Source organism: Triticum aestivum, chromosome 1D (genome assembly GCF_018294505.1).
Source record: "Triticum aestivum cultivar Chinese Spring chromosome 1D, IWGSC CS RefSeq v2.1, whole genome shotgun sequence".
Taxonomy (NCBI): Eukaryota; Viridiplantae; Streptophyta; class Magnoliopsida; order Poales; family Poaceae; genus Triticum; species Triticum aestivum.
This window is the reverse complement of record NC_057796.1, coordinates 276,460,014-276,472,440: the sequence shown is the minus strand read 5'-3', so window position 1 is coordinate 276,472,440 and position 12,427 is coordinate 276,460,014. Positions and strand designations below refer to the sequence as shown.

At 46.1% G+C, this 12,427-nt stretch overlaps 2 protein-coding genes across 2 annotated transcripts; both read right to left on the bottom strand.

The window, feature by feature from the left end:
• Positions 1-5,433: 5,433 nt before the first annotated feature.
• LOC123181446 (uncharacterized protein At2g38710-like) lies at positions 5,434-7,923 on the bottom strand. Its single transcript, XM_044593704.1, has 5 exons — positions 7,639-7,923; positions 6,915-7,034; positions 6,663-6,777; positions 6,474-6,567; positions 5,434-5,903 (listed from the first exon to the last, which is right to left on the bottom strand). Exons 1-5 carry the CDS (start codon positions 7,740-7,742, stop codon positions 5,692-5,694), a joined length of 645 nt encoding a protein of 214 aa, XP_044449639.1. The 5' UTR covers positions 7,743-7,923; the 3' UTR covers positions 5,434-5,691.
• Positions 5,434-12,076, bottom strand: LOC123181445 (uncharacterized sugar kinase slr0537). The gene is made up of 8 exons (XM_044593703.1): positions 11,629-12,076; positions 10,783-11,048; positions 10,549-10,666; positions 10,004-10,212; positions 7,639-9,717; positions 6,663-7,034; positions 6,474-6,567; positions 5,434-5,903 (listed from the first exon to the last, which is right to left on the bottom strand). The coding sequence occupies exons 1-5, from the start codon at positions 11,968-11,970 to the stop codon at positions 9,264-9,266; spliced, it is 1,389 nt and encodes a 462-aa protein (XP_044449638.1). The 5' UTR covers positions 11,971-12,076; the 3' UTR covers positions 5,434-5,903; positions 6,474-6,567; positions 6,663-7,034; positions 7,639-9,263.
• Positions 12,077-12,427: the final 351 nt, after the last annotated feature.

Below are 12,427 nucleotides of genomic sequence, written 5' to 3'. Positions count from 1 at the left end.
CGTGGTGGTGGTGGAGGAGCGTGGCAATCCTGCAGGGCTTCGCCAAGCACCGTAGGAGAGGAGAAGGGAGAGGGGAAGGGCTGTGCCAAGAGAGAGGTGTTCTCACGTGTCTGGCAGCCCCAAATACCTCCAGTATATATAGGGGGAAGGGGAGGGGCTGTGCCCCCATCTAGGGTTCCCTCCCCAGGGGTGGCGGCAGCCCCCAAACCCATCTAGGGTGCGGCCAAGGGGAGGAGAGGGGGGGGCGCCACTAGGGTGGGCCTTAAGGCCCATCTGGACCTAGGGTTTGCCCCCTCCCACTCTCCCATGCGCCTTGGGCCTTGGTGGGGGGGCGCACCAGCCCACCTGGGGCTGGTCCCCTCCCACACTTGGCCCACGCAGCCTTCTGGGGCTGGTGGCCCCACTTGGTGGACCCCCGGGACCCTCCCGGTGGTCCCGGTACATTACCGATAACACCCGAAACCTTTCCAGTGACCAAAACAGGACTTCCCATATATAAATCTTTACCTCCGGACCATTCCGGAACTCCTCGTGACGTCCGGGATCTCATCCGGGACTCCGAACAACATTTGGTAACCACGTACATACTTTCCCTATAACCCTAGCGTCATCGAACCTTAAGTGTGTAGACCCTACGGGTTCGGGAACCATGCAGACATGACCGAGACGTTCTCCGGTCAATAACCAACAGCGGGATCTGGATACCCATGTTGGCTCCCACATGTTCCACAATGATCTCATCGGATGAACCACGATGTCGGGGATTCAATCAATCCCGTATACAATTCCCTTTGTCTATCGGTATGTTACTTGCCCGAGATTCGATCGTCGGTATCCCTATACCTTGTTCAATCTCGTTACCGGCAAGTCTCTTTACTCGTTCTGTAACTCACATCATCCCGTGATCAACTCCTTTGTCACATTGTGCACATTATGATGATGTCCTACCGAGTGGGCCCAGAGATACCTCTCCGTTTACACGGAGTGACAAATCCCAGTCTTGATTCGTGCCAACCCAACAGACACTTTCGGAGATACCTGTAGTGCACCTTTATAGCCACCCAGTTACGTTGTGACGTTTGGTACACCCAAAGCATTCCTACGGTATCCGGGAGTTGCACAATCTCATGGTCTAAGGAACTGATACTTGACATTAGAAAATCTCTGAGCAAACGAACTACACGATCTTGTGCTAGGCTTAGGATTGGGTCTCGTCCATCACATCATTCTCCTAATGATGTGATCCCGTTATCAACGACATCCAATGTCCATGGTCAGGAAACCGTAACCATCCATTGATCAACGAGCTAGTCAACTAGAGGCTTACTAGGGACACGATGTTGTCTATGTATCCACACATGTATCTGAGTTTCCTATCAATACAATTCTAGCATGGATAATAAACGATTATCGTGAACAAGGAAATATAATAATAACCAGTTTATTATTGCCTCTAGGGCATATTTCCAACAATCTCCCACTTGCACTAAAGTCAATAATCTAGTCCACATCACCATGTGATTAACACTCACAGGTCACATCACCATGTGACCAACATCCAAAGAGTTTACTAGAGTCAACAATCTAGTTCACATCTCTATGTGATTAACACTCAATGAGTGTTGGTGGTGATTAGATAGCGGTAATGACTATGATGATTAAATAGTGGTAATGACGACTATGATGATTATTAGCTAGCTAGTACTGTTGTTGGTTATGATATGATGCAAGAGTTTTTATATTAGGCTGGTCATAGTGGGGAGTAACTTAGGCTAGTAACATGCATATGTTACTAGTCTATGTTACTACCTCTATAGTGCATAGTATCATAGATTAGTATCATGGGTGGTCTTATTTATTGCCATGCATGACACATAGTAGAATCACATTTATTATGTTACGGTATCTACCTATGTTACTATAATCATCTCTCTCTTCTTTAATTGCCTGCCACATAAGCATGTTTGCGAGTCCCAAGTGCATGATACTACTTATGTTACCCCCACTATGGCCAGCCTTAATATGATGATGATGATGAGTTATTATATCATTTATGAAAGAAACCGCAGATTATAATGAGTTGTTAAATCACTAGGTGAAACTACCGCGGATTAGTTTGTAGTGGATATGGATCGTCCTAAGTGATCAAGTAATATGGATATCGCATATACTTGATCACTTCACCTAGTGATTTAACAACTCATTATAATGTAAAAACAATCTCTAAATTAAATTGAAAACACAAAAATAAAGGAAAAATAAAAAATAAAACCAAAACCCCCCAAACCTTTAGTACCGGTTGGCTCCCCGCCCCCCGCCCTGGCTCGTGCCACATGGTGGCGCTTTAGTGACGGTTCGTGCTGAACTGGTACTAAAGGGGGGACCTTTAGTCGCCACCATTTAGTGCCGGTTACAGAACCGGCACTAAAGGCCCTTACGAACCGGTGCTAAAGCCCCGTTCTGCACTAGTGAACAATGCCTCCACTTTATGAAGAGAAATAAGGCATAGTAGTGGTAACTGTGAACGAGCATTGGGCATTGCTAGGGATGCTTGGGGCACTATGGAAATCATCTTCCAAGAGTTAAAATTGTGGGTATTGGCAGGAGGCTCGGGAGTGTCTACGTTTTGTGAGTAATCGACTTAGAGAGTGAGAGTGGAGTGGGCGTGGTGCCGACCCCTTGTAATCTCTTGTACATATATTTCTACCTTCTATAAAGCTAAGGTACGCCATTGGCGTACTCTCAAAAAAAAATTGTGCACGGGTACTATGGTGCCCATTAAAAAAACATTTTCTACAACCCTTAAAAAATAAGTTTTTTTATAAACGCACACATGTGTGCTATGTATGTGCAAAATTTCACAACATTTTACTTTCACATGTGGCCTACGAAAAAAAGACAAATAAGTATCAGTTTTGCTAAAGCACATCTAGATGTGTCATAAGTATTGCACATCTAAATCCTATGTCATTGATCTTACGTGAAGATTCGTGTGATATTTTCTTTTTTTCTTTTTCTTTGCATTTTATGCTTGATTGTGTCATTTAGATATGCAATAACTTGTGCACACCTACCTAGACGTGCCATAGACAAAAGTATTTTTAAATAGGCCTTTTTTGGGGGGGGGGGTGGGGGCGGAACTTTGTGCTTTTCTACAGCTTACAATTATATTGTTGAAAACAAATTTTCATGGATCCGTAGTGAACACATAAATTTTTCACAGATTTTATTTAGAATTTTTTTGAAACTTCTAAACGCGTGCACCATAACTTCACACTCCATGGGGAAGGGCCTAATGCGTGGTATATTGATGACTTGGTGCAGAGTCCCTTCGATTCCCACACGAGGCTCCTCGGTCACAAGCGTGCCATTTGGGATTCCGCAACCTGTTCTCAATGCGATCATAAATCAGGCATTGCTATCCGCTGTATATAAAGGCCTCCACCTTTCCCGTATGGCAATCGCCCATTCAACCGAGCAGAGCAAGGAGAAGCTCAAACAGCGAAGGGCAGCAATGGTGAAAATACTGGAGATCGGAGGGGGTCGTCTCGACGCCGAGGAGGACGACGACTGCTGCGAGATCGACCCCGCCGAGTTCGCCAAGAAGCTGAATCTCAAAGCATCAGACGACGACGATGTGGTCGTTGTTGCGGCCAAAGGCCCGGTAGGTTCTTTCTCACTCTCTCTTCCTCTCATTATCTTCTACCCCTCATACATGTCTGGCCGATTAATTTTCCGTTGGAGGTCAGATCAGTTATTGTTCTGTTAACTCGGTAGCTGCATATGAATCGAAAGGCACCAAGGAAATTGTTTGTTTTCTTAACCATATTCCCCGTGATGTAAAATTCATGAACCACGGGAACATCTTCTCTTTTTCCTGTCATGGCCTGTATATCAAAGTCAAGGTGGAAATAGATCGGTCGGAGCATTCCGCAGAAACTTTGGATGGACGCGCCAACGGTAATGGCGGCCTGCATGGACGCGTTGCTGGGGATCGCTTGGATAACCCTCTGAAGATTGAAGAAGATGAACCAACTATCCATCAGATGGGGCCTCTTGAGGCCAAGCCTGATGTCAAAAGCATCCCTGGCGAGCCACTGCTGGTGATGTCCGATTCCGAATTGCCCTTTGGGGGGCTCTTCGCTGACATGTGCCCTGTGAAGAGCGAACTTGAAGATGGCAACGGCGCAGATGAGCTCTCTGTTGCAGCCATCCCCGACGTGCCGTTGCCCAACAGCGTTCCTGACATGTCCCCGCTGAAATGCGAACCTGAAGATGGCACCAGTGGTGTCGATGAGCATGAACTCTCTGAGGACGAAGTCATGCCTGAGATGTCGCTGCTGAAGTGTGACTCTGAATGCTTCGAGGAGGTCGTCAATCCTGGCATGTCGCAGGCAAAGCGTGAGACTGAAGGTGATGCCGGTGCTGTGGATGAACCCATCGAGGAGGAAATCATCCCTGACATGTCGCCGCTGAAATGTGGGTCTGAATGCTTTGAGGAGGTCGTCATTCCTGACTTGTCGCCGATAACGCACAACAGTGGCACGGATGAACTCTTCAAGGAGAAAACCATCCCTGACAAGCCGCTGCTGAAGTCTGAATCTGAATACTTTGAGGATGTTGCTGTTGCTGTTCCTGTCATTTCGCCAATAAAGCATGACGATCATGGTGCCGATGAGCGTGTTGGAGAAGATGGGTATGACCATCTCCCAGAGATGGATAGACTCAGCCCTGAAGGAAGTGATTTTGATGAAGACGGTGACTACGTTGTCGTAGTAGCGAAAGAGGCTCTCTGAACTGGCTTTCCAACTTCTTGCTATATTACATCTATGTATTAGTAATCTGAGCATGCTTGCACTGAGAAATGATGTATTAAGCTCCACAAATAACAGTACTGCCAAGTACAAATGGTTCAGATTTTGTGTTTCAAGAACTGTTAAATCTTTTATGATGTTGAATCCATATAAATGTGGCAAAATCTCTGATATGCTCCATGATGATAAATATCTAGGTGGCCCTTAGGGATTATCCGCATCCAAGGAACTTGTGTGGAAATTACCCGTTTGATACAACTCCGAATGAGAGCCGTTGCTGCAAGGTAACCTGACTGACTACCCATCCAAGGTTGCTTGCAAGTATAACAAATTCCTTTCCAGTACAAATAATTTGCTGTTCTACACAATGCAGTGTTATTGCTCTTTGTGTGAGGTGCCTGCCTCCAGTTGTCTAGAGTGGAAAGGAACAGAAGGGCACTGCCATAGTACCAAGTAATTTCAGAATTGTTCTACATGCTTCAGTTGGTCACAACAAACATCAGATTGTGAGTTCATCCTGTATTTTTCTTGTCAATAATGTTATGTTTGAGCTTTTGACTAAGATTCCAGATCAAATCTCAAGCAACAAGACAAGATTACTGGTATCATAACCAGTGAATGAACAATTTAAATCAATTAATTTCACACAATTATTTGTAATCAAAGTGCATATGCTTACAGATACATAACCATCACCATTTAATTTGTGTCCCAGAATGACACGAGGGCTGTTGACATGGCACCCCACATTCTTTGGAATGAAATGGCATGATGGCAGATCAATGACTAGAATTGATTTGTTTTAAACTAATTCTCACGCCAATTCCTTCCAAGCCAAATTATAAATAGTTGTAGTACCTGCTACAGTACAGATAAATCACTGGCCTGGTTTGAATCCATTAACTATGGGTTCCCCGTTAATTTCACCTCTGTTCTTCTTGACATATGCAGTATATTCACCATAGTGCATGGTGTACAGGGTACTCTGGTAGCGGGTGACGCGGATTTTCTTCCTCAAAGACTCAGTGATGGTGCCATTGTAGCCAGCCTTCCTCATGAGCGAGTCAATGGTCTCTAGTTGTGTCCATCCTGCCAGGTATCTCAGGACTATGTTATATATATCGAGAGAGAGGCAACTAAAATGGGAATGTATTGATTAAAAGCTTTTTATTTGTTCTCCCGTGCTCTTCAATTTTATTTATTTCATCCATATGGACATGTGATATTGTGAAATCCCATGAAGTTAACATATCCGGCACTTGGAGGCTCTCTTGCATCGAGGTTCTTTATACATTCAAGCAAGTGAGTAAACTGTGATGAGTACTCCCTCCGTCCGAAAAAGCTTGTCCCTCAAATGAATGTATTTAGCACCAAGTTAGTGCTAGATACATCCATTTGAGGGACAAGCTTTTTCGGACGGAGGTAGTACTTGATATCTAAACAGGGTACAGACTGGAGGGTTGATTTTGCTAGATAAATGGCAGACTCTAAATAGAGATACACAAAGCCAAAATGTGGAGACAAATTTCTCAACAACACAATGGCATTGTAACTCAATAGAAATTTTCAACAGGTTTTGGGCTGATTATGTAACTGTGTATAGCAGTTTTAAGAACTGAGGGATATTAATGGAGGGATATGTAGCTGATAAGTGCTCACCTTCATGGGCAGCAACCTCAGGTAAATAAGTTCCACTCCGTCTTACATTATAGTCAGGATCGGTGAACTCAATAATTAAACCATGCTTTCCAACCTGCAGTCTCATAAGAAAATAGCGTTGATGCGAATTTTTGGCTGTAAGACCATAGACACCAATGGAATTAGAGTTAATAGCATGTAGGAGCAAACCTCCCAATCAAGGTGGTTGAGTGCAGTTTCGTATTCAGTCAATATAGAAACTGTGCATTCCAAATATGGCAGCTCTTTGGACTGTATCGGAGAAAAGCGCCGATCCCTCAGGGCACTACAAGTGAGATCTTGTGTAGTTAATATAATCCAATCAATAGATAGTGTGTGACACTTCCTGGTAGTGCACTAGAAAATCTTCTGGGAAATATTGATACTAAGCACATGGAAATCCTATGTCCTTGGAACAGTTACCTTGTCAGCGCATAATCCTTGAAGCCACTTACAATCTGACGGGGCTCCAAAGTTCCAATGCATCCCCTTAGGCGTGGCTCGGAACCATTGGTAGCCTTCTTCCAGGTGACAAACAGTGGGCTGAAGTTACAAGATTTAACCCACTGAGCTCAGGCATGGTATGTATATATATGTTTTGCCAGATAACACTAAAACGTTTTTTCAGAAACTACCGTATTAGCTAAACGGCCTTAATAAACCTACAATACTGTGATGGAACTCTGACGACATTTTACGAATGGCAGGATATGAACCAGTACCAAAAGCTGGAAGGCCAAAAAATATTACTCCCTCCATTCACAAATATAAGATGTTTTGAATATTTCGATATGGACTACATGTGGACTGAAATGAGTGAACAAACACACTAAAAACGTGTCTATATACATCCGATTCAAAAAAAAGTTGCAACATCTTTACATTTGTGAAGGGAAGGAGTGTTTCTTAAAATATTTCCTCCTATCTACTTAAGATAATCTCTGCATCTGAAATTAGCGAATACACTCGACGAATCCAAGCCAATAAACACCCAAATCCACTCTCGCCGCCGTAAAAAGGCACGCCCTTCCCCCAAATCCGCGGCGAAATTGACCGGAAACCACGCCAGACCGCCGTGATAGCCCATCCTTTACGGCGTGGAGGGGAGAGGCCGATCGCGACCCGGGAGGATGAGGAGGAGGCTTACTGGACGCCCTCCTCGAAGGCGGGCGGCGGCGGCTGCTCGCCGCTGTAGTGGGCGACGAGGGTGTCGAAGCAGTAGACCGCCATTTCCTCCGTGGCCACCACCATCGTCGATCGCCGCCGCCGAGAGGGCCCGGCCGTCGTTCAGCCGAGGCGGGCGGCGCGGCGGTGGGGGGGAGGGTACGCAGGTTGGGGAGGGGCGGAAGCGAGCGGTGCGTTCGTTTCGTGCTGTTGGATTCCGAGTCAAGTAGGGGAGGGCTGCGTGCGTCTCCGTGGGGGTTTTCCTTTCCTTTCCGGAATTGTCACGCCTGCCCCTGGCTTCCGCTGGTATTTACGGCCTATGCTAGCAGGCAGTGGGGGGTAGGCAGGGGCGTAACGGGTATTTGCTTGCGCATCATGAATCCCAGGAGAATTAAAACTGCTGCCCATCAAATTTCTGCCACGTTACTCCGGATCCGCACTAACTCGCCACATTAAGACGATGGATCACACTACTTCAGACTTTGAATTTTGGCGCACACTAACTCGCCACTTTAGCCTTCAATGTTGCTGATTTTGTTACAAATTCTAGCTGGTACTCCCTCTGTCCGAAAATACTTGTCGGGAAAATGGATATAGATCACTGGATCTTATATTAGTTTTCAAAGGGAGTATATATGTAAAACTTTTTCTTTATCATGGGGTGGAGCTGCTCAAATGGTGCTATCTACTCTACTCTCTACAGTCTACAGCTCTCGCCAACTGTTGAGCCAATGGCTCAGCAGGTCGACACGTATTTCTAGGAAAACATGTTACAGTCAGGTGGCGTTCCTAAATCAAACAAAAAAAGTTTGCAAACAAGCAAGCATACGTGTGCTCCACGCCACGCAGCATCCAAAAAATTAACAAGCTAGAAACAAAGCTAGCAGAACAAGTACCATATATATAGGCTAGCAGAAAGAAGAGAATCTGGGTCACTGAACTGCACTTGGTTGCAGTGCAGCTCTGACTAGTAGCTCAAGATATTATACCTTTCGCTGCTGAAGGCGACGTCCCACCCAACCACAATCGAATCCCAATCCCATCCAACAAAGTCGGACGATCGCATTACAGTTTTGATGATAAGCATATCCCCTTTGACGCGAATTCGGTCAGTGGACACACAGGTTCCGCCGAAAGAAGTTTATTCACATTCTAGACCAAGATGGCATTTGTCTTTCGACTGCATTACATTACAGCCAAACATATGATATCATGTTCCTTTTTTGAAATAAAAATACCCGTGTATCAATGTATGTAGCATCCTTCCCGTGCAAAAATGTAAGCAATGGAATGGTGACAGAGGCCGAGAGAGCTGACAATGAGCTAGGACTAAAGGAATGAGATGCTATATACAAGTGAATGTGCCTACGACCTGTCGCGGTGGGGCTTGAAGTTGAAGGGCCGGCAATCTGATGGAATTTACCTGCTAGTATGCTCTTCCAAGGAAGGAGGTGCTGGTTTACCATTTTATATAGAACCTGAGTCTGAGTGGTAAAACTAAACAATTGCTCAAGAGATCTTCTAGAGAAGGGGGCACAGCCCACTTCGGCCCTCGGTAGTTCCCATCGTCGCCGCCTGTTGAGGACTTGACTTGAGGGGGAGGAAAAATCATAAGTTGGGAACCTGGTCCGTTCCAGCATCTGAACAGAACTCCAAGTTGTCAAGGTGGAACTCGAACGATTCAGCCAATCTGTCAGCATCCTTAACCCTCAAGCGCGTGCCTTGCTGCCCGACGACAACAGCGGCTACCTGCGCAGCCAGAAGGCCGATGCCCTTCAAGTCCGATGCGCCCCGGAGGATACCGTACAGGATTCCTGATGCGTATGCATCACCAGCTCCGCAGGTGTCCACAGGTATACATGCCGGCGGGGGGATGTATATTGCTTCACCTTTCACACCGATGTAGGAACCGTGCATACCATCTGTAACAGACACTAGAGGGATAGAATGGCTCAAGTATCTCGCCGCTGACATGGTACTCTCTTCCGAGGTTAGCTCGCAGAACGCCCTTGCTTCATTGGCATTGGCGAACAATATGTCTGCATAGTTTCCTACGATATCCCTGAAATGTTTAGGATCGGAGTCAGTACTGCTGGGAATACATAGAACTAGATGTCGTTCATTATGCCATATGTAGCCCACTAATGTAGCACTTTTCAGAGCAGACGCACGTCATCACCGCCATAGGAAGCAAGTGGAAAGCCACCTCTTTTTCCTGATTTATAACTTGGATCTCTTGTTAGTTCAAAGGAAATGGACGATGACTTATGACTGTAGTGTGTGCAACTGAACGAGATAATTGCAAGTGCCATAGAAACAGGAATCGTCTGCACGGAGGCTAGTCTCACCAAAAATCACTGTGGCAACGCTTGATGCATGACACATCTGATGCTGAAACAGCAATAAGTGCACCATTCTTCTTAGCATCTTCACATGCCTGTTTGATGGCTTCAATTGTATGACTAAACTCGAATAGGTACCCTTCCACTATCAGTAGATTTGACTTGGATACTATCTCAGCCAAGTCTGAATCGTAAGCCAAAGTTGAAGATGTACCCTGCAAGACAAGTTACAGGGCATCGTTAGAGAATAAGGTAGTGCCAGGAGAATTTCTACATAAATGACCAACAAAGTAAACTATACTTGTCCAAGAAAAAATTGATATAAGATGGATTTTCTCAATGTTATCCATACTTCAAATAAACAGTGTGTATAATATACGCTCTTAAGAAGCCAAACAATGAATTGCTACATTTCCAGGAAGGCATTACCACAACTCTGAAGTACCCAAAGAGTAAAGATCATATAAACTTATGTCTAAGGATACAGCATAATCCAGACAAGTTTACCAACTATTGTAAAAAGCAGGAAAGCCATTAGTGAAGAAACTAACCTGGTATGCAAGCATAGTTCGTTGTGCATCTGGAGTTGTTAGAACAATCACAGTCCCAGTAGTCCCATCTTTAACCGGCTTGGACAAGAATTGCACATTAGCACGATGCAACTTTTGCCTAACAGCGTGATCCAAACAGCAGTTTGATGTCAGATAATGTCCAAAAACCTTATTGGCAGCAATAGTACAGCAAGATCAGGGCAAGTGAAAATATTGTCAGAGTAGTGAATTTACCTGTAGAAACTACCTAGTGGGTCACTGCCCACACTGCCAGCCATTGCTATTCTAAGCTCAGGGTAGCTGCTGGCCCGACTACTACCAAGCCTTGCTAGAGCCACAAGCGAGTTGGACAGTGAGCCTCCGGCAGCGGCCTTGTAGGTGCAACCATCCATGGCACGCAAGACCCGTCCCCTCTCCTCATGGTTAACGACCTTCCTGGTACCCTTCTCTATGCCCAATCTCTCGAGGAATTCATCGTCCACCATGCCTGAGAAGTCAACCTATTTGAGCAAGAAGCCATTCATAAGTTACCACTGATCCAAAGAGCTAATCTTATTATGGCATACCGATGCCCATTACATATTTGGCACCAAACAACAATTGTCAAATAAGTTGTATTTTCACAGAGGAACAAGCAGCAAATAATCATGAACATACAACCACCAGATGGATCGGTGACACTAGTAACAGCCACCACAGCTTACTGGCACCATTTGGCATCAGGACAACAACTTCAGTTCGACTTTTTACTTAACCAATTACAGGGAACAATATAGTACAAATACAGTGTAGTGATGGTCAGTTGCACGTTTGGAACCGCCAAAAACATAGGCAGAAACACTCACGCGTTGAGCACACACAGGTCAGTAGTAACTAGTGAGCATCTTCAAACTTGCGCAAGTTGAAATGTTGAATCACTTACAATAACAACAGCACCAAAATGTTCTCAGAGTCCTAACCTAGTCAATGCCCTACGTTTCTATTGTGGAAGTTTCCAGTTTCTTATGTTCAAGCTACTGTTCGTTTGCAAATTGGTATCAAAGTGAGAAAGAAAGGCGAGGGACACAGGAGTGTGCGCACCATGGCCTGGCCGAGTCCGAGCACGTCCCAGCGCTCGGGCCCGGAGAAGGCAGCGGCGGCGAGCTCGATGACGTCCTCGCACCCCTTCTCCTGCCTCGGCGGCCCACCGCTGAGCGCGCCGGGGCCATCCTCCTCGTCCTCGTCGTCGCTGGCATCTTCGCCGGCGTCCGAGAATCCTCCCAACAGCGCTCTCGGCCTGCCCTCCCAGCGCACCGCGAACCGGCGCGGCCCTGGCCTGGCCCCTCCTCGCGGCGCGGCGCAGGAAGAGGAAGGAGGAGGCGGGAGGGGAGCGGCGAGGCGGCGGCTGATGAGGCGGGAGGCGGTGGTGGAGGCGAGCGCCATTGGAGAGGGGGATGGGAGTGGGAGAGGAGCCGTGCCGTGTTCGGAGCAGGGAAATGGAGTGGATTAGGGTGTGGGGGAGGGAGAAGAGGACGTGGAGCTCGTGCGGCCGGCCACGGCCAGGCTGAGAAATAGAAAACGGAAGCAAGTTTATGTTGCCGGTCCGACCGGATAAGAATTTACCACATGCTCCTAGCTTTTCTGGGAAATCTTCGCTAAACGCATGAGAAAAATGCATCACACTATTATAAGAACAATATGTACTCCGAATCTTAGTTCAAAGCTGTGACATTTATTTTGGATCTTAGTTCAAAGCTGCAACTCTTTTTTGAACTCAGAGGGGTACAATTTATGGATGGATCCAATGAAAAGTCCTACAGACCCTTCTCCTTCATTCCGAATTTCAAGTGTGTGCGGGGGTGGGTGGGGGGATGTAAAACGTAACTCCGTAAAAGTCAGT